The 26,881-nt window shown below is 37.6% G+C and overlaps 1 protein-coding gene across 6 annotated transcripts in view; it reads left to right on the forward strand.

Annotated features, from left to right (window-relative positions):
• LOC122557285 (paraspeckle component 1-like) overlaps positions 1–26,881 on the forward strand; it is a 133,504-nt gene that overhangs the window by 32,563 nt on the left and 74,060 nt on the right. For 2 of the 6 annotated variants that reach the window (XM_043704824.1, XM_043704825.1), the window contains exon 11: positions 912–1,868. The exons of 3 other annotated variants lie outside the window; for them this stretch is intronic. In XM_043704824.1, coding sequence (XP_043560759.1) covers positions 912–1,046 — 135 coding nt within the window. In that variant the 3' untranslated portion in view covers positions 1,047–1,868. Of the gene's footprint in view, positions 1–911; positions 1,869–9,499; positions 11,016–26,881 lie in introns of those variants that run through there. One more of the 6 variants, XM_043704828.1, reaches the window with a different exon arrangement.

Raw genomic sequence — 26,881 nt, forward strand, 5'->3', positions numbered from 1 at the left:
CAGCTGGAACTATCCATGCAGCTTGTAATGAAATCAATTTTTTTTATTTGAAGAGTGTAATCTTAGTGATAAAATTTCAGTCAGAGCTTTATGATTCGATCTCTTTAAAATATACTGGAACGCAGCTATTCTGTTGTAGTCATTGTTCATTCTGTGTATTTATCATGTTACATTGAAAGTGAATTATGCAAGCAATCCTTGGAATAATTTTACAGTTTATTCCAGTTTTCTCACTTGGTCACTTTTTGATATTGACTGCTGTTGTATAGTTTATCAAGAATTTACTCTGACTCTTGCACTTACTTGAGAACTGAGGCATTGAAGTCTATCATGTGCACTTCCAGAAAGAGTTGTAGAAACAATTGAGTGATCTATATATACACAAAACAAGGATAAGCTTGAACTTATGATGTATAGCTGTGTTATCTGCAATTATAAAGTCATCAAAACTTGTATGTTACTCTGATAGCTCAGTGAAATGAACTTGTAAAATTGTAGCACATCATTCTGTAAAAGTGATACATTTTGAAGAGAGCCTATGCATGTGTATGCATGTCTGTGTGTGTGTATACAAGTGACTTGACTGTCTGACTTGAGTTTGAAAGGATGGTTGGTTTTTCTCTTGATTTTCTCTTAAAAGTTTGTTTTCATTTCACATAAATTAATTTTGACAGTTCTAGTAAATACTTTGTGCACATGGCAAAAGGAAGGTATTAATTTGTTTCCCAAACTTTGCTATTAACTTGTAAGTCTAATATGATTACCCCTTTCCCTTTTTTTATCGGTACTTCTGGATTCTGCTGACTTTCATCGTTCCAATGGGGGATTCTCAACCTGCCTATTGCTAAATCTACGTGGGACTTTCAATGAACACTAATATCCAATCATACATATTTTAACTAAATTAATAGCCCAATGATCGATTTGTTCCTGGAAATATGGATGGTCAAGCAAATAACTTGGGCACACCGATGGTTGGCAGCCCTGCTGGGTTTCCGCGTGGAAATCAAGGAGAGTATGGTTCAGCCAAACGTCGTAGATACTAATTGCAGACCTGAAAATACAGTAGCCTTTAGCCATTCCACTTAAAATTGCCTCGAGTATTTTTGCAGATTGTATCATTGTAATGAGCTTTAGTACTTAGGTCTTTAGTAATTTACTGTTTCAAATATTATTTTAATTTCCTGTTGGATGTATTTGGTAAATGTGCATGATATGTTTCAGTAATCTACAATGTACATAATGTAATGCACAAGTTGCAAAGAATTTGGACACACTCTCATTGAGATGTTACTATTTTGATATTTGTTTAGCTACTCTAGCAGACTTTCCAATGAAACAGACTTCTGGAACAATTTCGTATTTTGTGATTATTTTGTTTTTTTTTTAAAGTGATTACAGACAGTAAAATTGGAATCTCAAATGGCTCATGTGTTTTTATTTTCTATTGCTGAAGGCTTTATGCTGATGTATTTGGTATTTTTAAATATAGTAGGTAGGAGCAATGTAGGAAATAGGTGGGTTTGCATTTGAGTTTATGTTGGAATGTGGAATGGACTTACGTTTTGGACATGTAATAGGTGGATTCCAGGTTCATAACAATACCATGCTGTGTTCGCTTTTAAGGATATGGCGTATTGTGCTTTTGGTAGATTGATATATTTGAAACTATTGACCACGTCAAACTGGAGTGATTTGTATTTTTAGAATGGGACATTTGATCGCCCCAGGAAAACATGCCTAACTTGCAGGAAAAGTAAATCAAATATAAACCCACCTTTTGAGCTTGATGCCCTCTAGTTTGTTTTGACTTGCTACATATACGTTCCAATACGCACTAAAGAATGCAAATAAAGTTCTCAGCACTCTTTCTATTGTAATGTATTCATTTACTACCCTAATTGTATCTTTGTACTGTTGCTCATTTCTGAGTGGCATTTTTTGAATTTTTTTTTAAGATTATAATGCTTGATTTTAGTTGCTTTACCATTTTTTTTAGCTAGACAGGTAACCAAATTTGGAAGGGTTGTTGAGGTAACAAGATTGGTACATTTGTTGAGTTTCTAATTAAGGTTTTGGTAGAAAGAGCTTTTGAAGCTCTTGGCTTAAAAACATAGCCATTCAAACTTCTGAGCAACTTGTTGATTTTAATTTCTTCTTTATGGTTTAATATTAGGTTGTTCAATCAGTCGTTAGATTCTCCAATCAAACAAGTAAACTGTTTTGGTAGTTACAAAGGAAAGATTTGTAGCTTAATGGCACTTCTACATTGTTCTCTCACTTCTTTCTACCTTCTCTCTCTCCCTCCCTCTTACAAGCTCACTCTTTCACTCTGTATTTCTTGTGTGTCAGCATTAGAACAGTCAAATGATTTAAGGGCATTTCCGTTGCATATGTTTGTTATTGTTGGGCCTCTGTTTTGATAACAGCGATTATTAGGAGGAAGAGCATAAATGCATTTTAACATCATGTAAGCTTGTGGAAATGTTAGGGGAATATTTATGGAAAGTTATATCAGGGTGGGCATTTGAAGGAACTTGCAGGGCTACATTGGCTAAAGGAGGAGTGTGGGACTGATTAGATTTTTTTTCACAAGGAGCAGGTGTGGACTCTTTGAACGGCCTATTTCTGTGATTAAATAATTAATTAGAACTCTAAAAGTTCTAATTTTGCAGTATTCTACTTAGTTCCCAGCAAATGGCTGGACTGCTGCTTGGAGGATAGCCTGGATTTTGTTTGTTTCATCAAGTTTGTTTCATCAAGTACCTTGCATCAAGAGTCAAGTATCTTGACCCTTTTTAACTTTGCTGTAATTTTTAACATTATGCATTTTTTTCCCTCCAGCTGTCTATTGGATTTTTCTTGCTGAGAGTATGATTAAGCAAAAATTGTCAGTTTACTCATCAGAATTGCTCAAACAATGTGTCCACAGCCTTAAATAAGTTATGGATTTTGAACGTGGGACGTTGCCCAATATCTGCAAGTTAATCTTGCTTATCTGTATTCTTGACTTATTTTGAAGAGCTGAGTTCCATCTTCTATCACCTCAGTCTTTTTTTCATAAGTTTCTCTAAACAAGGCTTGAAAATTTACTTTTTTTTTCTCTGTGCATTTTTATATTTGATAGAACTGGGCTGACTAAAACTGTCTCCTACCCTCCAAAGTTGGCTTCTTGCTTGCTTGTGACTTGTTCTGCCTTGGTCAGTGAACCTTTTATGGATGACTACATCATATTGTCGCTTTAATTGTCATTTCATTAATTGTCATCCATGTGCCAAACCTGTGCCTGTTTTACAAACATGGCTGTTGTTTCTTTATGGGCATTAAGCATAACCTGCCCAAACTACCAAACTTGCTGAAAGTGTAAGCTGATGTTACAGACATTTTATGCCTTCACAAATTGTGACTATTCTGAAGCAATACCAGGTTTTTTTTCTCGTTGGTTATACTTTCTATTCATTGCCTTAGCTTTTGTTACTGAATTGAAGTTTGTCAGCCAACTGAATTTGTCAACAAAGCTATGAACCTAAATCTGGTATAATAATTTCACTATTTTTGAAATTCCAAGAGATCTACCAGGTATGTTTCACTCTTGTTTTTCCAGTAGCTTGTTAGACATGACCTGTTATTTCTAAACTTGTGCTTTCTAATACCTATACTGCTTATGTTTGGTAATTGCAACCTGACGCGCTTGTCAGTGATCAATGTAAAAAGAGAAGATGTCATCAAATTTGTTGTTCCAAACAAAACTCTTATTTTTAAAATATCAGAACAAGATTAACTCAGCAAAACTGCCACTTGTTTCCACCAGCTGTCGAGGAAAATGCCTCCCAGCCTAGCGTATGTTCTACCTTATTTTTGCATTTTGTTGTGAAAATGAATTAACACATGTATTAGTACAGGAGCTTGTCTGCAGTTTTTTTTTGCATGAGACAGCTGATGTGAAGAATTATTTCAGTATCATACATCTGTGATTTTGTGAATTTTGGCTACCCTGAAGTCTCCTGGGATCCAGGTAATGTATATCTTCTGATGTGGGGAGGGAGGTGAGGAGGCCTGCAGAGCTAAGAGGGCAGTTAAGTTATTTAGTATGGTTTTTAAAAATCAAGAAATTTTAAAGAGGACAAGCAGGTCTTAAAATTAGGCCATATCTGCTTTTCAAAAATAAAGATATAGGCGGGCTTCACAAGTTATGGCACTTAGTTGGTGCTCTAGGAAACCTTCACATGAGACAAAATACTTGCACAAAATCATCGGAATCACGATAGGGGTAAGTGGAAATATTTGGCTTTTTACACTGAAAAATAAATATAATGGCTGAGCTGAGAGGGGTTATGACAGATGAAAGGGTTGATATCTTTATTTCGGCTGGGTTTTTTCCAAATAGTAGTGAAGGTGAAAGCATAATGGCTGGAAATCGGTGTAGGAAAGGAATTAGTCTGAATTGGCAGTCAAGGTAGAAAAGTCTCTGGGTGCTGATTGCATACGTTCTTGTCTATTCCTGTGGATTGCAAGCAATAATATATTTTTGGGATATTTTAATAAAATGTGCAAATCATACCATGAAATGCAGCTAGTCAATGTCTCTTTAAGAAGTAAGAGGTCGATAAGATTTCTGATGGTAGACAAAGCCAAAAAATGAGAGATTAAATTGACCATTTGTCAAATGACATCATAGAGGCTAACCATTGCAGATTTGATATTGTTGAATTGGGTTTAGCACATTCGTAGCCACTCGTTGAAAAGGAGAGATATCAAGAGGATTAATCTAATCTACTTGAATTTTGTGGCCATATTTGTTTCAAGGACTTTGGTGTGCAGTTCATGTGGATGTGAAATTGATTTGGATAGAGTGTTTGAGGGTTAAAAGATGTTTCAACTGTAATTAGTTTGAATATATTGAATGCAAGAGCTATAGTTGGGTATACATTTTGTAAAAACAAAACCCTCCATATAATTAGATCTTTGCGCTTGGATGATATGACAATTGCTAAGACCTATGAAAGTTCAGCAAATGAGGATCACTTGAGCTTTTTAGAATGTCTGCTGAATAGCTGGTGTATTCTGAGGATTGAGAAAATGAATTGAAATTACATGCTGAAGCTTTTGGAGGAATGAACACCCAAGACCCAAAAGAAGGGCACCAAAAACAATAGTTTGATAAAACTAAACACTCCAATATGATTCATAGTCTTTGTACCTGCTGAGGTTTTCATATACAATGATTAGGCTGGAGTTAGAAATCTGCATGTAGTATTGGGAACTTCCAATATGGAAGAATTGCATGTAAAGGTGATGGTAAAATGGCAAGCTGCATATGAGCAGAACCTGACTGTGTTTGAAGAAAAAATCTGTGCAATGTAGTGGGCATCAGAACAACACATCTATTCAAAATGTGAAAAATATTGGTGGACCAGCTGAAAAGGTGCTGACACCGCACAATGACTGATACATACTGCATTGTTACGATGACTGGTCACCAGGGAGGAGATTCCAGTATCCACAGAGCTGAGGCCACAAGTCATTCTCCATTTAGTCAGGGTGCTCCCACCCTGTTCCACCAGGTTGAACTCAAAACATTTAACCTGGAGAGTGAATCAACATTGGTCAATGTGTATACATGAGGGATGGGAAATTGTATTTTGGGGACACTTGAAATCTAATCTTCAATGGATGATGACTGGAAGTGCCATCCTAAATGGAACACATTATTGTTTTGATTGATGAGCTGGCATTGGGGTCAGATTTAGACTTCCTTTATTAGAAAGGTTTTGAAAAAATCTTTTTTTTTTTTGAAAGTTCCACCCATGTCGTGATTTGCCGCAGTGGCATTTTAAAGGTGATGTTTTAAATATTTGAAATGAATGGTAATGGATGGCGAAAAAGAGAATTGGAAATAGATTTTGAATATCTCTCGGGCATACAACAATGGGTTGAATTACCACCTTCAATTCTGAAAAACCTTATAACATGATGCTATTTTAAACTTTAATAAACCTGTTGATTTTTCAAACTTCAGATTGTCTCATTCAACAAGTTATTTACTTTTGGATAACCTGGATAGCTTTGTTTTCCATAATCGTTGACTTCCGTCAAGAAATGAATCCCAACTCTTGTTTCGTTTGCATTTATCAAATTAAGGTATGTTTAGATTTGTTTTAAATAAGGAAAGCAATAATTTCTTCCTTTTTTTAACTATTTTTGTTCTGTTACTAGGTTCTGTGGTACTGTGGTTCTTGCAGACAGTTTTCATTATTATTAGAAAATATGTTCAGTATTGTGTAACTGCTTCATTGTAACAATAACTTTGAGAAAATGTGAACTTGAGGAAAATAAGTTAATAGCTAGATCTGAAGTCCTCATCAGTGGAGCTTGAGGGATGAATGAGTGCAGTAAAAATGAGGGCATTGGATAGGGTAAATAGACAAGTCTTTTCCCTTGGATGGGGGAGTCCAGAACTAGAGGGCATAGGTTTAGGGTGATGGGAAAAGTTTTTGTAAAGGATCTAAGAGACAGCTTCTTAAGTGGAGGGTGGTGCATGTATGGATTGAGCTGCTAGAGGAAGTGGTGCAGGTTGGTACCATTACAACATTTAAAAGGCATCTGGATGGCTATATAAATAGGGAAAGGCTTAGAGGGATATGGGCCAAGTGCTGGCAAACGGGACTAGATTAGGTTAGGACATCTGGTTGGCATGGACGAGTTGGACCGAAGGGTCTGTTTCCATGCTGTACATCTCTGACACTGATTCGAGTCAGCCACTTCTGAGCTATTTTGTCATGTTAGTTACTAGATCAGAAGCTGTTCAAGGATTTCCTGCGTTGTTCCATTGGAGCTTGTCAGCAAAATGGCATTTTTCCATCTTTCTGTTCTGTTCCAATCCTGACTCAATATTGAGTGCCAATTTTTCAGCCCATTATGTTTCAACTTTAATTGACTTTTTGTCCAACCTTATTTACATCTCTCATGAATAATGTAAGCAGAATTTTTTTTACCTTTTTATTTTCAAATTGCTTTATACCTGCTGATAACTAGGTATTCACTGCTGTTAACAAAGTTAGTCCTTCACTGTGTTGTGTTTGCATAAAATAATTCAAAACTTTTCTTCAGAACATTTTTGTTTTTATGAGGTGATTGTACTGTTAACTTTCCCTTCCTCATTTATTTGTCACGCTTTATTTATTTTTGCTGGATGACATGAGTGCTACGTGTTTGGTTCAACTTACTCTGCCCTAGAACTTGACCAACTATTCTGCAAATGTGAAATTATTTTAACTTGGGTTGTGATTCTTAGTAAGTGAATAAGTTCCAAGGGACTCGATTGAAGCATGAATGGAATAGTAGGATGTGGATAATTCATGTTTTAAGGTGAGATTTCAATATGTAGTTCCTGCAAGGACTGCTGTGACTCAATGAGGGGAGAGATGGGGAAGAAGATGCTCAAGAACCCATAATTTGAGGTAAGAGATCAAGTTGAGTAACAAGGTTGCAGGGAGGCAAGAAAGATGTTTTGAAGGGATTGAAAAACCAGATTAGTATACTTTTTAAATTGAGTGCTGTACAACCAGGATCGTAGTGATGAATGAGTGGAATTTGATGCAGCATGGGACATTGTTAACAGAGTCCACACATGCAAGGATGAGAATTTTACATTTTGACAAAGATCTTTGCCTTGCACTCAATGGGACGATTTGCCAGATCAATTAGAGATGAAAACTGACTCTTGAACTGATGGAAAGTACTAACTCCTGAGTGTAATTTAATGCAAGGCACCGTTTCCTTTACAGATAGAAATAATTTGCACAGGTACACACACCTTGCCTGTTTCAGTTTAACAGACTGGGTGGCATTTTCTCAAGGCAATATTTTGACCATGAATAATAATTTACTTGATCAATCAACCTGCCTGATTTAAAATTAAAAGGTTAGTACTTAACTGTCAGTCAGCATTAATGGGGGCATTCACTATCAGTTAGCACTCACACCTTCGACCAGTATGAATGTTGGTGTTTCCCATGACCATTTGCAAAATACCAGTTCCTGATGGCAGCAAGACAAAAAGCTTTTAAAAAAAATCTTTCAGCCATACTCAAAATTCTGAGAGAGTGAATGACAATATGCAATGAGTTCGGTCTTAGGTGGTCTCCCTATCATCACAAATATGTTTTGATTTCCTAACTACTCTAGTGCTTAATTTCTTCCTGTGAGTTTTTGCACTTTAGACTAGAATTCATTCTTTCCACAAGGTCTTCATCACAGTCAGACGTATTGCTTCCTATTCCAGACAGACTTAATTTGCTTCTAAGTTGTTTGACTTGTTTGGAACTATTTGTGTGGTGACAAGCTGGTGCCTACACTTGTGAATTGTTCATTGCACGTATGTTTGTTCTTCATGCGATTTATTAAGTAGAACCAATGAAATATTCACCTCACTACATTGAAGAGGTGAATTTAGATTTTCACAATTCTTTATAGTGGTTGGCTTTCCACGTTTCTGTTCTAGTCGTAACCCTGAAGTTTAATTCCTTAGTTCACCTTTTCACATTTCCTGTATAGTTGACTACCAGATTTCTTCTCCTGTTGTTTCCAATTTGGGTGATAACCTACCGGATATTCTCCACTTAAGTTGTGAATACAGCCAGATGTTCCTCTGGTTTGGTGCTATTGAGTTGGAATGGAACAAGTGATGTGATACGTATGTAGGATATATTTCTTTCGGCATCTAAATTTCTGCAATTACCTGAATGTTACACATAAGAGAATGTGAGGACTGCACATGCTGGAGATGGTGACCTCCCGTGCTTTTCCAGCACCCCACACTCTACCCTTGTCTGTTAAATGTATCTTGGTGATGTCAAAAATTTTACTTGTCTACCACTGTCTAGGCAGATTAACTCATTTTGTCACGTTGCTTAACTTGTGCTCCGACTGCATTCATTTGTGTTTACTGAGTATAAAGTGACTTGGCATTTTATTTGTCAATTTAAGTACTTCCCTATAGATTGTTATATTTGCTGAATTAATTGGCTAATGATATGCTTTTTTTTTTGAAAGAGTAATTTCTTTGCTTAGCTTTCTGTTTTTATGAACCAAAGTGATGTGCTGTCTCATGCCCATGAAGTGTATTTTGGTTTTGGAAGATGTTATCATTAAAACTTGGGTTTGCATTAGGAAGCACAGTTAACTTCTACAAGGTTTTAATTATGTGTAATGCAAAATCGAAAATGTGTTCTTACCAGAATGCTGTAGTTGAAGAAAACTGATGGATACAAAATATTTTTGACTGCATATATGCTGAAATATAAGGAGGAAATAAAACTAAGAACCGTAGATGCTGGAAACAAATTTGTAATTGGTGGAGAAACGCAACAGGTTTATCAGCATTTGTAGGGAAAAAAGTAGTGTAAAGATTTCTGGTCTAGTGACCTTTCAGGGTGCCATCAGTGTTCTGATGAAGGGTTGTTAGACCAGAAATATTGACTCTGCTTCATCTCCACAGATGCTGCTCGAGATTAGAAGGAAAGCATGAATTCAAAATCCAGTGGAACTTCTGTTATCATCAGTTAAGTTGCAAACCTGATCTCTTTGTCTAGAGGAAGAGACAGAAGGAAATAGAGCCCTTTCATGGTAATGTCATTTGCAAACAAAACTTTTAATTTGGTGATGTGCTTTTATATTTGAAATGTACTCATATTTGGTTTTTAGAGACAGAAAAAACAATAAAATTGGAGAATGTGGGTCAATTGACTAATTGTCACTTGTGTTGGATATTAAATATCCAGCTGTTGGGTGGGAGCTTTAAGTCATTATGGTCATTTCAAAGTTTCTGTCTGTGAAATTACTCAGTTTTGAAATCTTGGAGACTGCGTGCTTAATCTTTAAAAGAAATGCTGCTTTGGAATGCAATGTACAACATGTGCTGAAATATGGTCAAATATATGTACGTGCAGATATGATTAAATATTAGGATTGAGTATTCAGGAACATCAAAGAAAAATATTTGCATGTGTAAGCAAATTTAACAACAATCTAGAGTAGACTGTTGTACACCTCATCTGTTGCTTATTTTAAGAGTTTCCTTTTTTTCCTCCTTCCCTGCTTTTTTCTTGTGTCCCCACATAGTCTGAAAGGGCTCCTGAGGTGAGACTTCTGGAATTCAGTTCATCTTTTAAAGCGTATTGCTTCTTTTTGCAGTTAACTTAACCATTTAAATTAAGTTTTAAAAGTTTTAGCTAATGTGATGTTCCTGAATTTCTTACGGAAAATTACGTACAAACATAGGACTTGGAACAAGAATAGGCTATTTGGCCCCTCAAGCGCATTTGATCAATTTTGACCATGTTCAAGAATTTTATCTTGCTCCATCTTTTAATATATTCAATGATCACCACCTCCACTACCCTCTGGTTGAAGAGAATACCAAAAGCACATTGTTCTTCTGAGGGAAACTTTATTTTCCTCCATTTTAAAAGGGCAATGCTTATTTTTAAATTCTGTTGCCCAGTTCTAGTTGCTTCCTCAAGAGTAACCTTTCAGTGACCATCCTGTAAAGAAGCTACAGGATCTTATGCTTCATTAAGAGTGCCTCTTGTTCTAAACACCAGCATACAGAGGCCAAATCTGTCCAGCCTTTTCTCATAGTATAACCCTCTCAAATCCCAGGAATCAGTTGATAAAATCAACCTCATTTGAACTGTTTTTAAGATTTATATCCTTTTTTAAATGAAGAGAGCAAATTGTACGTAATACACTCACTCCTTGTAAATAGTGGATCTGCAAACTCATGAGGTTGTATCCAGACCTAATTTTTTTCCCCTGCTCTGATTGATCATGTGGTACTTCAGTATTTTGGGATTTTAATTGTTTAGTCATCTGTCTTTTTGTAAATGGTTGGTGGTCTGTGCTGCTGTTCCATGGGGATAACAAGAATTTGGAATTCTCTAAGCATGGTCTGTCCAACTGAAGCAAAATATGCAAGCTTCTGTTTCAATAAATTTCAATATTAGAGTAAATGACAATATTCTACTTGCATTCTAACCATTTGCTGCATATTAACCTTTTGTGATTCTTCTATTACAATAACTAGATCACTACACACTCTTGCGTTTTTTTGTCAATGTGAGCAAATTCACATTTTCCACATTATACTGCCAGTTTTAATTCTGGATATGCAGGCTTTTATGTCTTCACAACTTACTTTCTTACCTTTTTGTATCAGCAAATTTAGCAATCATTCAGTCCTTTCATCCAAAATATCAAGATCAGTTATAAATAGTTGAGATCCCAGCACTGATCTCTGTCGCATTTCACTTGCTAAATCTTGCAAACCTACAAACAACTAATTTTATACATACTATTTGTTTTCTGTTAACTAATCAATCCTGCATCCGTCTTGATAGGTTTACTCTGTCTTTATCAGCTTTTACTTAAGAACCTTTCATAGCACCTTGTCAAATGCCTTTTGGAAATACAAATCTGGATCAAAACATCGTCACTAAACCAGCAGTTAACACACATTTGCAGTTGCCCTAGAAGTGACCATGTGGTCACTTTAATGCAGTTAAGAGTTAACTGTACTTCTGTAGGATTGGAGATACTTATTGAGTAGACCAGGTGAAAGTGACTGGTTTCTTGCTGTGAGCAACATTAGTGAATCAGGTGACCTTTTACTACAATTTGGCGGTTTTGATTGTAATTTTGACGGTAAAGTCAAAATCCAGAATTAACTAACTTGAACTTTGTCAACTTCGATTGATTTTTGGAAAATGTATCAAACCAAGGCCTCAACTGCGACTGGATGTGCACATATTATTTAAAAAAAAGGCTAGTATTGTAATATTTACCTCAAACAACACTACTTTTAAATCTTATTTGGGGTGCATTATGTTGACTAAGTTGACTACTACTACCCATGTTTGAAGTGTATTTCGTGGGCTAAAGTGGTTGGAAAACTGAATTCACAAGTGAATTCACATGCTTTGCTTCCCCCCCCATCTGCCCCCAGAAGAGATTTATTATATACGCTGCTTGATTTACCTGCTAGCTGTATTCTTAATTCCATGTCTTCTGCTTGCTCCTTCATTGGACTTCTATATGCTATTCTTAGTAAAGCTGTCTTGTTGAGGACTTTTCCCACCCAGCACTGTCAAAATAAATATGGTTTCTTCATGCTTGTTACTCTTGTCAGCAGAAATCACCAACCTTCTTCAGATTTCCCTCTAGAATATCAATTTTGAATGTGTTTTCTCTGCTAGCTTCTTAAGATAAATCTGAATGTTTGCATCTTTGTCTTATTTGGCCCTGACGTCAGTGTCCAGTGAATGACCTTACTGTCACAAAGTAACTGAACCACGCCGCTTATGAATTCCCGTGTTTTTTCACGTTTTCATTTGTGATCTTGTCCTGGAGTAATTTCCTTGGTCCCTTCAAAATTTTGCATCTGAGGTTTGATGATAAATCAAATTTTAAAAGCTACTGCAAATTATGGTGATTGAAATTGGTTGCAGGTGTCAGTAAGTCCCTGAAGGCAAGTTGTTTGAAGGGACATTTCACTTTGCTACATGGCTTTTAATAGGAGTGTAGTACACTGCTTCAATGGATGATTATCAAATTTGGAGCTGTACAATACAAATGTTATCCACAGTTCTCCTCCAACCTCTTCCTCTTTCCCTCCCTGCTGAGTTTTGAAAATGTTTCTTTTGCTCGAATTGTATTTGTTTGTTAATACTGTTTGCTTTAGCTATTACTAAAATATTGTATTTGAAAGGGTTAATCTCCAGTAACAAGATCTGAGTTCTTTATACAAATTAATGAATGGAACATAGTTTCAAGTTGCAGAAGAGCCCATTTGTTGGCCATACTAGCTGAAAGTCCTCTGTCGAATGCCTTCTTCTACTTCATTACCTTGGAGATTACATCGCTGACTCCAAATCTGCATTGGGGGTTTTCCCAACTAGTTTTTCAAATGGTGAAAGCTTTCTCTTCGGTCAAGAAGTAGTGCCGGAAATAAACTGACCAACAGACTCCAATGGTAATTCTAACTTTTGGCGTCTATCAATGACCTGCAAGGAAACATGTCCTGCAATTTATTCTGTGCTGATATTTGTTGTATCATTTGCATTTCATCCATGTCAAGATTCTCAAATATTTTACCAAGTTGCAGGAACTTTGTAGTAATCGCCTCTTGGGTTCCATTTCTCCAAATTATAGACAGTGTGTTACACCTCCAGACTGTCATTATGAACGGTATTACATGTTTAAATGGATGGCCAGAGTCTAGAGAATGATTTCTACCTGATATACTTGTGGTACTGGATAGGACTTTGTATTTCCTGGAAAATCTGAAGAAAACAGCAACAAGGTTAAAAGTAGAAACTATTGACTTGCCAAACTTGCTGGATCTTCATGGGGCATAGCTATCATAGCCACTTGGACCTCAGCACTTATCCTGTCATCCCATTCTCTCTCTCACACATGCGCAAGTTTTGATATTAAATCCATTGATGCAGATTGTAACTAGAATCCTCTTTTCAACTTCCCTCCCAAGCTGTTGTCCATCAGACCTCCCTACATCTGCAATTTGATTAAAAACACACACAGTAATTGAAATAATCTGTGCTGCTAATGTCTCACCACTTAATGGTGATCTTGTTAAACACCCACTGCCTGTCTCCCATTGCAACAACCTGTATAGTGCAGCCTTTCTGAGGAAGATATACTAGCGACCATTCTTTGAATCAAAGAATGGGAAGCAAGAAGTTGCTTCTGACAAACTGCATCTGTTTATTGGCAGGCTTTGAACTACCATGTAAGAATGATTTTTGCTTTACAGGCTCAAGACAGGCTAAGGCCCTCAGGCAGTCACGCTTGTTGACACATTTTGTGACAAGCCCCTTAGGCATTTGTGGAGAGATACAAACATTTCTGCACCTTACGAAGGCATGTCTCCTCTATAAGCTTAAAAATCTGTTGCTGGAAAAGCGCAGCAGGTCTGGCAGCATCAAAGGAGCAGGAGAATCGACGTTTTGGGCATAAGCCCATGTCTCCTCTATAGACTAAATGGCAGACTGATCACCTGAAGCCTGCCAAATGAAGTTGTTAGCTTTGAGTTTTATATTGACCAATTAAAATAATGCTAATATTTTGGGTCTCAACCAGTAAAGGAAAGCAACATACTGCCTTGAGTCCCTTACTGTCTTACACACTTCTGATAGGTGTTCACCCAATCAATTACTGAGCACTTCTCGAGATTGAATTCCATTTGCAAATTTTCTGTCCACTTGATCAGTCTGTTGAACACTTCCCTAGATGTACAGCTTTTGTTCTTGCCATCTAAAAGTAGCCAAATTTTATATAACCTTCAAAGTTGAGTCATTCCACCTAAATTAATCCTAAGTTTTTGATCTAGACTGTGAACAACAAGGGGTCCAGTGTTGAGTCTGATGGGAGTCCACTTTGTGGAACAAGCCTGAAAGTCACAAAAGCGTTGTGAATTTTAAATCCTGCTAATGAACCTGTTTTGGATCTTCAGAGCTTTTTGTTTTAATTTGTGCCTAACATGAATTGTATATTTTTATAAAAGCTGAAGTCTGGTTACTAGACAAAATATGATCTGCTCCTCCACCTTTCTTATTACTTAAACTTAGTTACTAGTCAGACAGTACGTTTAATAAATCTATGTTGATTGTCCTTGATTAATTCATGCATCTTTAAATTCAGATTTATACGATGTCTCAATTCATTTAATAATTTGCCTGCTACTGAGGCTAGGCTGACTTGTCTTTGGTCAAGTTATCCTTTACTCTTTCAACAAAGAAGATATTAATATTTCATGGGCATTTTTGCTGTTTTTCCTTTGCTTTCTCTAGAAACCTGGGATATATTTCACCGAAGCCTGGTGATTTTATCCAGTTTAAAGAATGCTAAATACCCTTTTCTAAGTTTTTCCAGTCTTTATCAGTTTTATATTTCACATTCCTTTATCTACAATGTTTGCGTTATATACATTGAAAGCAGATGTGGAGTGTTCATTAAGAACCATTGTCCATTTAGTGTTTCTCCCTGTGCAAGTTAATGTTTTGGTTAAAATTGGCATTGTTTGACCTCTTTCTGTCTTTATAAAGCCTGTTTGGAATTCCCTTGATTGTGTTTACCTGTCTTTATCCTCCATGCTGCTTGTTATGGGATTTAGTATTTCTCATTGCTCAGCCTCCCTGGTTGAGTTTTGTAATTAATTGGGCCAGGTTTATGGGTGGACAATGCAGCTGAATTTTTTGAGCGCTTTCATAAGTTAACAGCAAAGTCTGATCTATGAAACATTTTTTGCAATTAAAATTTAAGGCCTCAGTGGGAAAGCAGATGGCAGTGCAAGAGCCAACAGCTTACGCTACTGTATACACCATTGACGTTCAAACAACCACTTCAGAACTGAAAAGATGTGATATTGTTCTACATCAACTAATCTTTTCTGGCATTTGTTTTGAATTTACTTTCAACCATTTAAACATGAAAATCAAATAATCTGTTCATTGCAGCTGAGGAATAGGCCATTAGATGTCCTATACTATGAGAATTTAAACTCTATGAAATGCTAAGAAACTACAGTTTCCCTAAATGTACACATTTTTCAGAATGCTTGAATTCAAAGTTGTGACTGAGTAGTTTCATGGCTTCATGGTTGCCTCTGAAAGGATGCCTGTTTCTGAAGTTAAATTTTAGTCAAATGTTTTGTTTTCTGTGTCATGGGAATAAAAATTCAGCACTGAAGTGGCAGTTCTCTGGATCACTGGTGTGGCTCAAGAAATCGATTGTTGGGCTTCAGTTTGTTCAATTCACAATCTTCTCACCAAGACCAAGGAGACAATATGCAAATATCTGGTGATGTTTGCAGTATGATGGAATATCAAAATTAAGGATGCTATTTTATTTTCATACATTATATAAAATTTAATGCACACATCACATTCATTTTCTTTAACGTGCGAATTAGATATGGATTTTAATAAACTACGATCTTTGCAAAACAAATATCGTGAACAAGAAATCATGCTACCATTCCCCAGCATTGTATCAATACTGCTGTATAATCAATAACTGAGTAAAAGGTAACTGTATGTTATTTTTGATGCAATATCATGAATATTTACTGTAAATTGCTGGACTTGTACAGGTGACTATCATTATTTTTGGGTTCTTTCCATTTTGGGCATCCATATCAACATTTTGTTTTCCAGGTCAGTTTGTAGTGAAGCTCCTACTGCTTCCGCTACAGAAACTTAACACATGCAATTAACATATTTGCATTGCTGACATGAGTACTAAATTGCAATATTTATATGTTGAGTCCAATTTCATAAGGAAATGGATGAAATTACTTTAACGATCGGTATTTAATAATAGTAAGAGGTGTTTCATCCCAAACTTATTCGAGGAAGGGGATTGTACTACAGAACCATCCACTTAATTCTCTTCCTACTTGGTTTCTGAGGAAGCAGCTTTTTTTAAAAAGACCTTAATTTATGCAAATATATCGATAATTCTTGTTGGGGAAACCAAAATTTTGTTTCTTTATCTTTACTGGTTCATAAAAGCATGTAGATTGGCATGGGTCTTTGTTCTAGAGAGGCAGAGTCCATTGATTTTTCTCGCCTAATTCTTGTAGCATAAGAAATACAAACTTGTTACTAGTCAGTGTTTTTAACCCACTGCCAACACATTATGGCTCTGAAAATAGGGAGAGCATCTAGCTTTGGCAGTCTCCCTGCAAGTTGGCAGTCACTTTTGTGCATTGAGCACCAAACACAACTATACCAACGCCTAAAATAGATTTGCTTCCTGTTACTGTATCCCCGCCTCGTGACTGCTGGGTGCGATTTCCCGACTGCTGCTCCATGCTGCATGCCATGTAAAGATTAGGCCCAAATCCCTACTGCCCTGGATTTATGGGTTTATGGTTAACTGCTGTGGGGTTTCCCAATTGATGCACAGATAAGTGCCCTGTAAAGATGCTTTTTCTCTGCAGATAATGCAAGCCCTCCTGTTCATGTATTTTTATGAAGTTGGCCTTTCAATCTTTTCCTATTGGTTTTCCTTCAGCCCTTTGGGTGGGGTAATTTTCTTTGCATTCTGCTCACACTATTTGAAGATGCATCATATCCATGTAGAAAAGAGACAATTATTTTACAATGAAGCAAATAACTGTGGATGCTGGAGATCTGAAACACATGAAAAATGCTGGAGAAACTCAGCAGGTCTGGCAACTTCAGTGGAAATAGAACAGCATCTCTGGTCTGGTGATTCTTCATCAGAGCTGTCAGTGGCTTGGAGAGATTGTTGCTTCTGCTGAAGCCAGAGTGGGTGAGACCTGGGCTTACAGATAGAGAAGATGCTGAGACAGAGATGTGGTAGACAGGGAGATCGTGGATGGAGGGCCAGGACAGAGGAAATGTTGAAACAGATGGGAAGAGCTTCGAGTGACAAAACGGATGAACTGTGCTGAATGCTGGTCAGTCCCTCCAGAACATTCTGGCACATTTCTCCTCTACTGCCCATGTCTCCTCACATCCACGTGGCACCTTCCCAAGCAATCTCTCAAGGTGTAATGCCACCTTCCTTACCATCCAAGTCACAAGACAACAACTAAGCGAAGCAGTGATTGATATGTACTTCATTCAATCTAGTCTACTGTGTTCAATGTTCACAATACGGTCTTCTCCACATGGGGAAGTGAACGCAGATTGGGTGACTGATCTGCAGAACAACTATGCTGTATCCACAAAAATAACCTTGTGCTTCCAGGTGCCTGCCACTTCAAACCACAGCAGCGTAGTTTCACAGGCCTGCTACTGTTTTCTAGTGTGCCCGAGTGCAAGTTTGAAGAACATCTCGTTTGTCTACCTGTGAGTGTCCCTACAGCCTTTAGGAGTCAACAGTAGTTTTGGTAAATTTAGAGCCTGATTTGAGCCTTCCTTGTTCTTTACCCACCTTCCATTTGGTCATGTTATGACATTGAGTAACTGAGTAAAAAGTAACCATTCTCACATACTTATGCCCGTTGTCACATTATATTTGCTGCACTAGCCCATTTTCTTGCACTTAGTTTTTTTCTCTTTTAAGGCTTTTCTTCTGGCCTGTTTTCCATTATCTCCTTGTCCACCCACCCCTTCCATATCTTGTCTCCTGGGCTAGATCTGCACCGAACCTGGCCGCTGAACAAACCTCTCTCCATCCTACTGCGTCATCTCCCACTATTAGAGGCTCTGATGAAGAGTCAACTGACTCAAGGCTTTAACTCTACTTTCTTCCCATAGTTGCTGCACAACCTGGTGAGTTTCTCCACCAATTTCTGGGTTTGTTCCATTATTTCCACACTCTTGCTTGCTATAGGTGATACCTAAGGGTATTGCATATTTTGCTCCTTCCAAAAACACACAGAATTTGGAAAGGCAAGATTTATTCTTGCTGCTGTCTTAATTTTATTGACTTTTTAAAAAATCTTTAGAGACTTCATTTGTAAACATGTCAATTTCTAACCTTTTTTCTGATCTTTCGATGCATTTGCCCCTCAATCTCTGTCTCCAACAGCCTTCAAATATCACATTTCTGTCATTCTGGCCCCTCAAGTAATCCCAAATTATATAGCAAACTTGTCTTCAACTGTCTATGCCATAACTTATGAATCCTCTCCTTAAATCTGGACCTCCCCTTCATCCTTTTAAGATGCACCTCAAAGCCTCATTTCAAGCATGTTCAATTCATAATCCTTCTGTGAAGTGTCTTGAATGTTTTTTAGTTCTATTTAAAGATGCTGTGAAAATACATCTTGTTAATACTGTCATTCAATGATTTTTATTTTCAGAAAAATTCTTGAATTAGATCATGTTTTTATCTTTATGGGCCAGCTCCTCCTCTAAATTTAAAACGACCATGAAGGCAAAACATTTGACTCTTGTAATTTTAAGGTTTTAAAATTTTGCCAGTTTGTTATTTTAATGTTTGTATCCTTTCTCAAATTCAGAAGTTGTTTATTTTGCTGTGTAATCTTTCCACAGCATTGGTGCACGTTCTCAGGATTTGCAGTTGCTGTGTTCATCACAAATTGCAACTTGCATAGCTGTGCTCTTGTCCTATGTACCTCATATACTTTGGAATTGTGGATAATAAAAGTGGACCACGTTTCACAGACAGCAGCAAAATATTAGCATCAATGCTCAGCAGTTAAAATAGTTATATGTACTGTGCATACTGACCAGAAAGTGGTATTTCCCCTATTTCTTTGGGGAAAGAGGTGTGTTGATTGTTTTGGGTAGCCAATGCCAGTTTATGATTTGTAGAAATTTCAGATTGGAACAAAACTTAATCCATTTTATTGTTCTTTACCTGCATTCATCCTGTTGACCAGCTCTTCTCCATATCCTTTGTTTCCACAAGGTAATTTGATTATTTTGTTTTCTGTTTGGATGGAATTAACTTTGAAGAAATGTCTTTGTTGGTGCCCAAAACTCTTTCAGAGAATATCCACTATTAGTATGTGTACCCATTTGATCAATGAGTAAAAACTGGAAAAAAAAACTTTGAATGCTGTAAAACAGAAATTGCTGGCAAAGCTGACCAGGTCTGGCAGCATCTGTGGAGAGAAGTCGGAGTTAACACTTCAGGTTGAGAAACCCTTCCTCATTCCTGAGTTCGTTTTGCGTTGCCAAAATGTGAATGAACTCTTGGTACAAGTTAATCCATGGAAATGTCATTGAACTAATATCATTTGTTCCATTCCAAAATAATTTATTTTTAACTCTGGAGTTATTGGAGCATCGCTAGCTTATGACCGTATCTTGAAATGTAGAATTCTAGCTCTTATTTTAATCATTTGACGATTAATGTTTCGTGAAAGTTTTGTCTCCAGTAATTCATTGTTGCCATCTGTATCATTTTAAATTCAATCATTGCATGTTTTAGGTTGGCTTATAGTCTTTCCTGCTATATAATGTGCTACGGCCACCTAGTGATTCTAGCATAATGTTTTGAACTACATTGATTAGTTCATGCTAATTTTCTTTTCCCTTATGAACTATATCTCTTCCTCTTGGTCCAAATTGATCATTCACTCTAGTTCTTTGTCTGCAATCCTCAATCCATCTCACCTTCATAATTTCCTCAGAGCTTTGTAACCCGAATAGTATATGTGTAGTATGAGTAGCAGTGGGACCAATTGAGGATCGACAAGAAGGAAAAAGGTATGGTTGAGGCATTAGCTGAATAAGACAGTGCCCTTGACTGTATCCACTCTATTTCATGCACTTTGTTTACACCTCTGCATGTCCATCCCTTTCACCCTATCTTTTATTTGCATTCAAAGGAACTTCATCACCTGAATCATCTCCAGTATGATGTTATCACCAAATACATTCCCTTCACCTCACCACTCCTTTCTGCAGTTTGAAAAGATTTTTTGGGGGGAATGTAAAACATTAAATGCTGTTCCTCAGTGAAACAGTGTACTTTTAATTTGGTCTACTTTATTGGTTGCTCACAACATGGAGACTGAAAATAGAAAGGTTTGGTTGCTCTGCAGAATGTGTATGTTCAAGCTGAAGGTGTAATCTCTCAATTTCAGCTGCCTTTCCTTCTAATTTTCCACTACGTTGGTTCTGTCCTTGGCCTTCTACAGTTTTCGTTAAAGCTTGAGGAATGAGTCTCTGTATTTTGATTAGATAGGTTACAGCCTTGAATTAAACTATTATGGATTGTATCTTCTCCCATTTTTCTTTGATTCTCTTTGCTGCGTTTGAACTTCAGCTATTCCACATCGTGTTGTTTACATCAAATAGATCTTTTCCTTAAACTTCATTGCCATTCCCTTTCACTTCATGAAACCATTTATCATTTGATTTCTCTTGCCTTCCATCTTATCGTAGACATTCCTGTTCTCCCTACCTTCCATTTCTCATTCAATCTGTTACATTTATAACTTTAAAAGTTCTTATTTAAGGTTGCTAACACCAAATGATAATTTTTGTCTTTCCACAGATGCTGTTAAATTTGTTATTTTCTCCATAATGTTTTCATACTAAATGATGTGACATTTGTTTTTACCAAGGAAGAAGATGCTACCAGTCAGTGAAAGTGGATATAATTGAGACTAAATTGACTAGGTACTAGGAAGGGTGGCTGCAGTTCTGTGACTCATAAGTCACCAGGACTATATGGGATCCATGTCATGATTGATGTAAGTATGGGTGGACGCCGTGCCAAAGGGCCTGGGAACTGCACTTCTCTATTTATTTGATTAAAGGATGCATGATCAAGTCCAAAAACGACAGGTTAGTCAGTTGAACCTCAGTGGCAAAGGTTTCAAACATTCATCTAGGGCAAACTTGAGAGTACTGCTGCTAAGTGGAAATTAATTGAGGAAATCCAGTACACTTTCCAACAGTAAATTATTTTCAAGTGAATAGACTTCTGATGGGTAGAGAGAAAAGAGATGACAGTGTGGTTGGTATGGGATGTGTGGATATTCAGAATGCTTTTTTGATATGTATTCTTAATAGGCTTGCTAATCTGTAGCCATGTTACTTCAGGTGAGAAAAGACAGTGATAACATGTATACAAGGTTGACTGAGAGATAGGAAACCTAGTGGTGAATGTTTGTGTTTTGGAGTGGTGAAACATTGTTCTCCAGGAATTAGTACTTGGGTCAATGTTTCTCTTGATGTGTCCATGAATTGGACTTTCGTGACAGGCCTGTGACCAGTGGAGCGCCACAAGGATTGGTGCTGAGTCCTCTACTACTTGTCACTTGCATATATGATTTGGATGCGAACATAAGAGGTATAGTTAGTAGGTTTGCAGATGACACCAAAATTGGAGGTGTAGTCGACAGCGAAGAAGGTTACCTGAGATTACAACAGGATCTGGACCAGATGGGCCAGTGAGCTGAGAAGCGGCAGATGGAGTTTAATTCCGATAAATGCGAGATGCTGCATTTTGGGAAAGCAAATCTTAGCAGGACTTGTACACTTAATGGTAAGGTCTTGGGGAGTGTTGCTGAACAAAAAGAAGAGGTCTAAGGGGCACCTTTTTCACACAGAGGGTGGGTTGAGTATGGAATGAGCTGCCAGAGGAAGTGGAGTCTGGTACAATTGCAACATTTAAAAAGCATCTGGATGGGTATACGAATAGGAAGAGTTTGGAGGGATATGGGCTGGATGCTGGCAGGTGGGATTAGATTGGGTTGGGCTATCTGGACGGGTTGAAGCGAAGGGTCTGTTTCCAAGTTGTACATCTCTATGACGCTCTGACAAGGCACAGTTTCTAATTTGCAAATGGTACAAAACTTGCAAATTTTGTCAACTGAAGGAGGTCATATACTTCAAGAAGTCATAGGCTGACTGGTGAACATATAGATTAAATTCAATTCGGACAGATATATATGAGAGGCCAATTCAAAATGAAGGGAATAATTCTTATTAAATGCAGGACCAGAGAGACCTGGAGATGTGCACAAATTGTTGAAGGGAGCAGTGCAATTTGAGAATAGTTTTAAAAAGAAATCAAGTGTACTTTATAAATGGGGAGAAAGGCAGCAGAAGCAAGGATGTTGCAATTAATCTTTAATTGTTACTGTCTCCAGAAACATTGTCTCAAATATTCTGCTAAAATATCACAGGGCAGAGAAAGTGCAAGTCTTTCCAACTTGAGGAAGCGAGAATGTTTTGAGTTAGGAATTTCCGCTAATTTTTTTTTGTGTGTTACTTTTGAGAAAAAACAGTTTGTTGTCCCATCTCTGTCAGTTTCAAGGAATTCCTGAATTTGTATCTTAATTACGAGTTGACACTGACATGACCTCACACTTGGACAATATTGGAAAGGATGCACAAAAGATTTGTGAATTGTTCCAGGAATGTGGGATTCAGCAACACTGTCATGGGATGCTCCATTTTCCATAACTGAGTCCATAAGGGAGAAATTGACCTTGAAAAGTACAAGCTATTTGAAAAAGAAGGATGTGCGGGATTAAGGGGGCGGCACTAGTTGAGTCTCAATTGAAGAACCAATGCAGACATACTGGGCTGAATGGCTGTAAAACATCTGTGGTTCTAAACTGCAGCAACGCTGCTCATCAAGGAGGCATAGTAGAACAGAGCGAAATATACAAAGAAGACGTGCCCAGATTGTCCACAGTTGTTGTTGGGACCAGTGCTGGTTTCAGTGCTCTCAATGGATGGTGTTAACAACTGGAGGCTTTTGATCCAGGCCTGTTTTGCTTGGGCATTTCTAACACAGTAAGACTACATGTTCTATTTTGAGTTGCTTGTGAGAATGTTTTAATTGAAGGTGCAACTTCGAATAGATCCATAATTATCTGCAACGGCACGATGCACATCTCTGGCTTTTTGAAAGGGGTCACCAAGACCATTCCTTTTCTTCAGTTCATCCCTTTTTTTTTGAGCTTTGCGAGTAAACCATGAAAGTGCACACAGAAACGTGTCACAATTAACAGGACCGCAAAAAGTGCACAATAATGTACAATAAATTCCAGTCAACAAGGCATTTCCTTCTAACAAATAAATTCCATAGCCGTGTAAGTATGAAGATTCCTTTTATTCCTTTCTGGCCTGGTAAATAAAACACACAGCAGTTTTAATAAACAAAATATTGTAATGAACAAAATTCAACTACTTTATGCACCATTTGGAAAGATTGAGGGGTCTGAATTTCTATTTGTATTCTTGTTAATTTATTCTTGTTAATTAACAGTATTGCAATAACTTATTGAACTTTGTTACAGTCTCCAGAAACACTGCCTCAGATTTTTCTGCTAAAATATCTCAAGGCAGAGAAAATGCAAATCATCCAACTTCAGGAGTGAGAGCCTGAGTTACAAATCACCACTAATTGTTGGATTATGCATGCCATTTCACTGTTAACCATGTGAAAATGGCAGTTTGCTATCCAGTTTCAATGAATTCCTGGATTTGTACATCAATAATCAGTTGGAATATAACCACTGTTGGAATACTGCGTGCAATTCTGGTCTTCCTATCGGAAAGATGTTGTGAAACTTGAAAGGGTTCAGAAAAGATTTACAAGGATGTTGCCAGGGTTGGAGGATTTGAGCTATAGGGAGAGAGTGTTAGGTAAGGGGTACGTGTAGAGGTATGGGTGGGTTGCGCTTCAGCGGGGCGGTGTGGACTTGTTGGGCCGAAGGGCCTGTTTCCACACTGTAAATAATCTAATCTAATCTAAGGCTGGGGCTGTTTTTTTCCTGGAGCATCAGAGGCTGAGGGGCGACCTTAAGAGGTTTACAAAACTGAGGGGCATGGATATGACTGGAGGATTGCAAATGTGTCCTTGTTCAAGAACAGCAATAGAGATAACCCAGGTAATTATAACCCAGAGATAACCCAGCGAGCCTTGCATCTGTTATTGGAGAAGGTAAGAGAGAGGATTCATAATCATCTAGCAACCAACAGTTTGATTTCAGATAGTCAACGTGGTTTCGTCAAGGGCAGGTTATGTGTCTCAAACACTTGAGTGAGAAGGTGACCAAGCCTGTGGATGAGGGTAGAGCAGTTGACATGGTATACATGGACTTCAGTAAAGTCTTTGATAAAGTTCCACTTGGTTTTTGGAGAAAATGCAGAGGCATGGGATTGAGGGTAAGTTTGCAGATGACATTAAAGTCGATGGAGTGGTGGGCAGAGTGGAAGAATGTTGCAGGGGAATTTGGATAAACTGCAGAATTGGGCTGAATTGCAAAATTGGGCTGAGAGGTGGCAACTAGAGTCAATGCTGATAAATATGGGGTGATTCACTTTGGGAAGAATAACAGAAAGGCAGAATACTGGGTCAATGGAAAGATTCTTGATAGTGTGGATGTGCGGAGGGATCTTGGTGTCCATGTACATAGAACCCTGAAAGTTGCCACCCAGATTGATAGTGCTGTTTAGAAGGCATACGGTGTGTTCGGTTTTATTGGTAGAGGGATTGAGTTCCAGAGCTGCGATGTCATGCTGCAAATGTTCAAAACACTAGTGCGGCCTCACTTGGAATACTGTGTACAATTCTGGTCACTCCATTACAAGGATATGGAAGCATTGGAAAAGGTATAGAGGAGATTTACTAGGATGTTGCCTGGTCTGAAGAGAACGTCTTATGAGGAAAGGCTGAGAGACTTGGCTCTGTTCTCATTGGAGAGAAAAAGGCTCAGAGGGGATTTAATAGAGACATAAAAGATGATCAGAGGATTAGAAAGAGTGGACAGCGAGAGTCTTTTTCCTAGGATGATGACATCAACTTGTATATAAGGATGTAGCTACAAATTGAGGAGTGATCGGTTTAAGACAACTTGCCGGTTTAAGCGGCAAGTTCTTTGCCCTGCCTGCTAATGTAGTTAACTCAGCCACATTAGAGGCTTTTAAACAATCCTTGCTTCAGCACATGGATGATGATGGGATAGTGTCGGGGGATGGGCTTAGATTAGTTCACAGGTCGGCGCAACATCGAGGGCCAAAGGGCCTGTTCTGCGCTGTATTCTTCTATATTATTGTATCCTTTTTAACTGAGGTTTCAGTTTTTCTGCTGAATGATGTGTAACCTGTCCAGCCTATCATGCAATGATTGCGTTTTGAGGAGATTTTAGCTCAGGTTAAAATAGAAAGCGGGCTATATGACCAGTACTTCATCCGGAGTCTCACTGAAGATGTTACCTAGTATGGTGACAAAACATCTGAAAATGAACTTTCCAGCTCAGCGAGCAAACCTACATCTAGCAATGATTGATTTTATAAAGTCTTGTTTATAGAGCTAATAAGTTTGACCTAGAGATCTTCAAAATGTTTTGAAAAAGTATGAATTTACCTTGTTTCAATTTTTTTCTTTCCCCCTCTCGATTTGAAATTTTCTGTATTTCTTCCTCATTTGACTCAAATTTACCATCTTCCATCATTGTTGTGTTCCGCTTTCCATACTTGAGTCTCTGCAAACTGACCTAGTATTGTTTTTGATGCCTACTGTTACTGCTGTTATCTTGTTTCACGTGAGTCCCCTCAGATTTTTGTTTTTCTCCCTTTCTCACAGATGCCTTTTTTAAACATGAATAGAGTTAATGAGTTTTTAATAACTATCTGAATAAACCTTGCAAGATTGGTTCTTCAGTTTTTCTTAAACAACTTTTCTAAAATACAGGATTATTTGAGATTAAAGACAGGCATTCCACTTATTGTGCATGATAAAATTTTGTTAATGCTGTAATGACCTCCCTTAATGGTAGCACTGATAAATTCCACTTCCAGAGTTGAGGCTAGCTTGATAGATTATGAATCTGCAATTTGATTAGTATGGTGGTCAGCCACTCACCATATTTATGCTAGGCTCTCAATATACACAAACGTCCTTTGTTAAAAGTATTTTTGGCCATAATAAACAGACAATTCTAAAAGATCTTGCTATAAATAGCACAAGTAAAGATTCCACATTTTCCAATAGAGTTCTTACAGTATTTTTTTACAGGTTTATAAATACATTTTATAACCACAGCGAAATGTCACTTCCATCTATGTGATATCCTACTCTTGTTGGTCCGTTAACTCCTCTCCCCTCCCCCAACCATGCCTTCTTTTCTGAAACTCTCTACCAGAGCTCGTAAAACTATTATGACCAGTTTTTGGCCTGCAGACTGGCACAAATAAACTGCCCTCTACTGAACTGATGGCAGGTTTTGCATACTGTAGGATAAGTTACCTGTTGTCAATGTTCCTCTGTGTCCTGAAATATGAGAAACTGGACAAAAATATTGTAGTGTTGAAGAAACCAATAAACAAAAATTCCCCCGGTCCTTGAATGATGTGGGCAATGGTGAAACAGTGGGAATGTTTGGTGAGTT

This window comes from Chiloscyllium plagiosum, chromosome 15 (genome assembly GCF_004010195.1).
Source record: "Chiloscyllium plagiosum isolate BGI_BamShark_2017 chromosome 15, ASM401019v2, whole genome shotgun sequence".
NCBI classification, from domain to species: Eukaryota; Metazoa; Chordata; class Chondrichthyes; order Orectolobiformes; family Hemiscylliidae; genus Chiloscyllium; species Chiloscyllium plagiosum.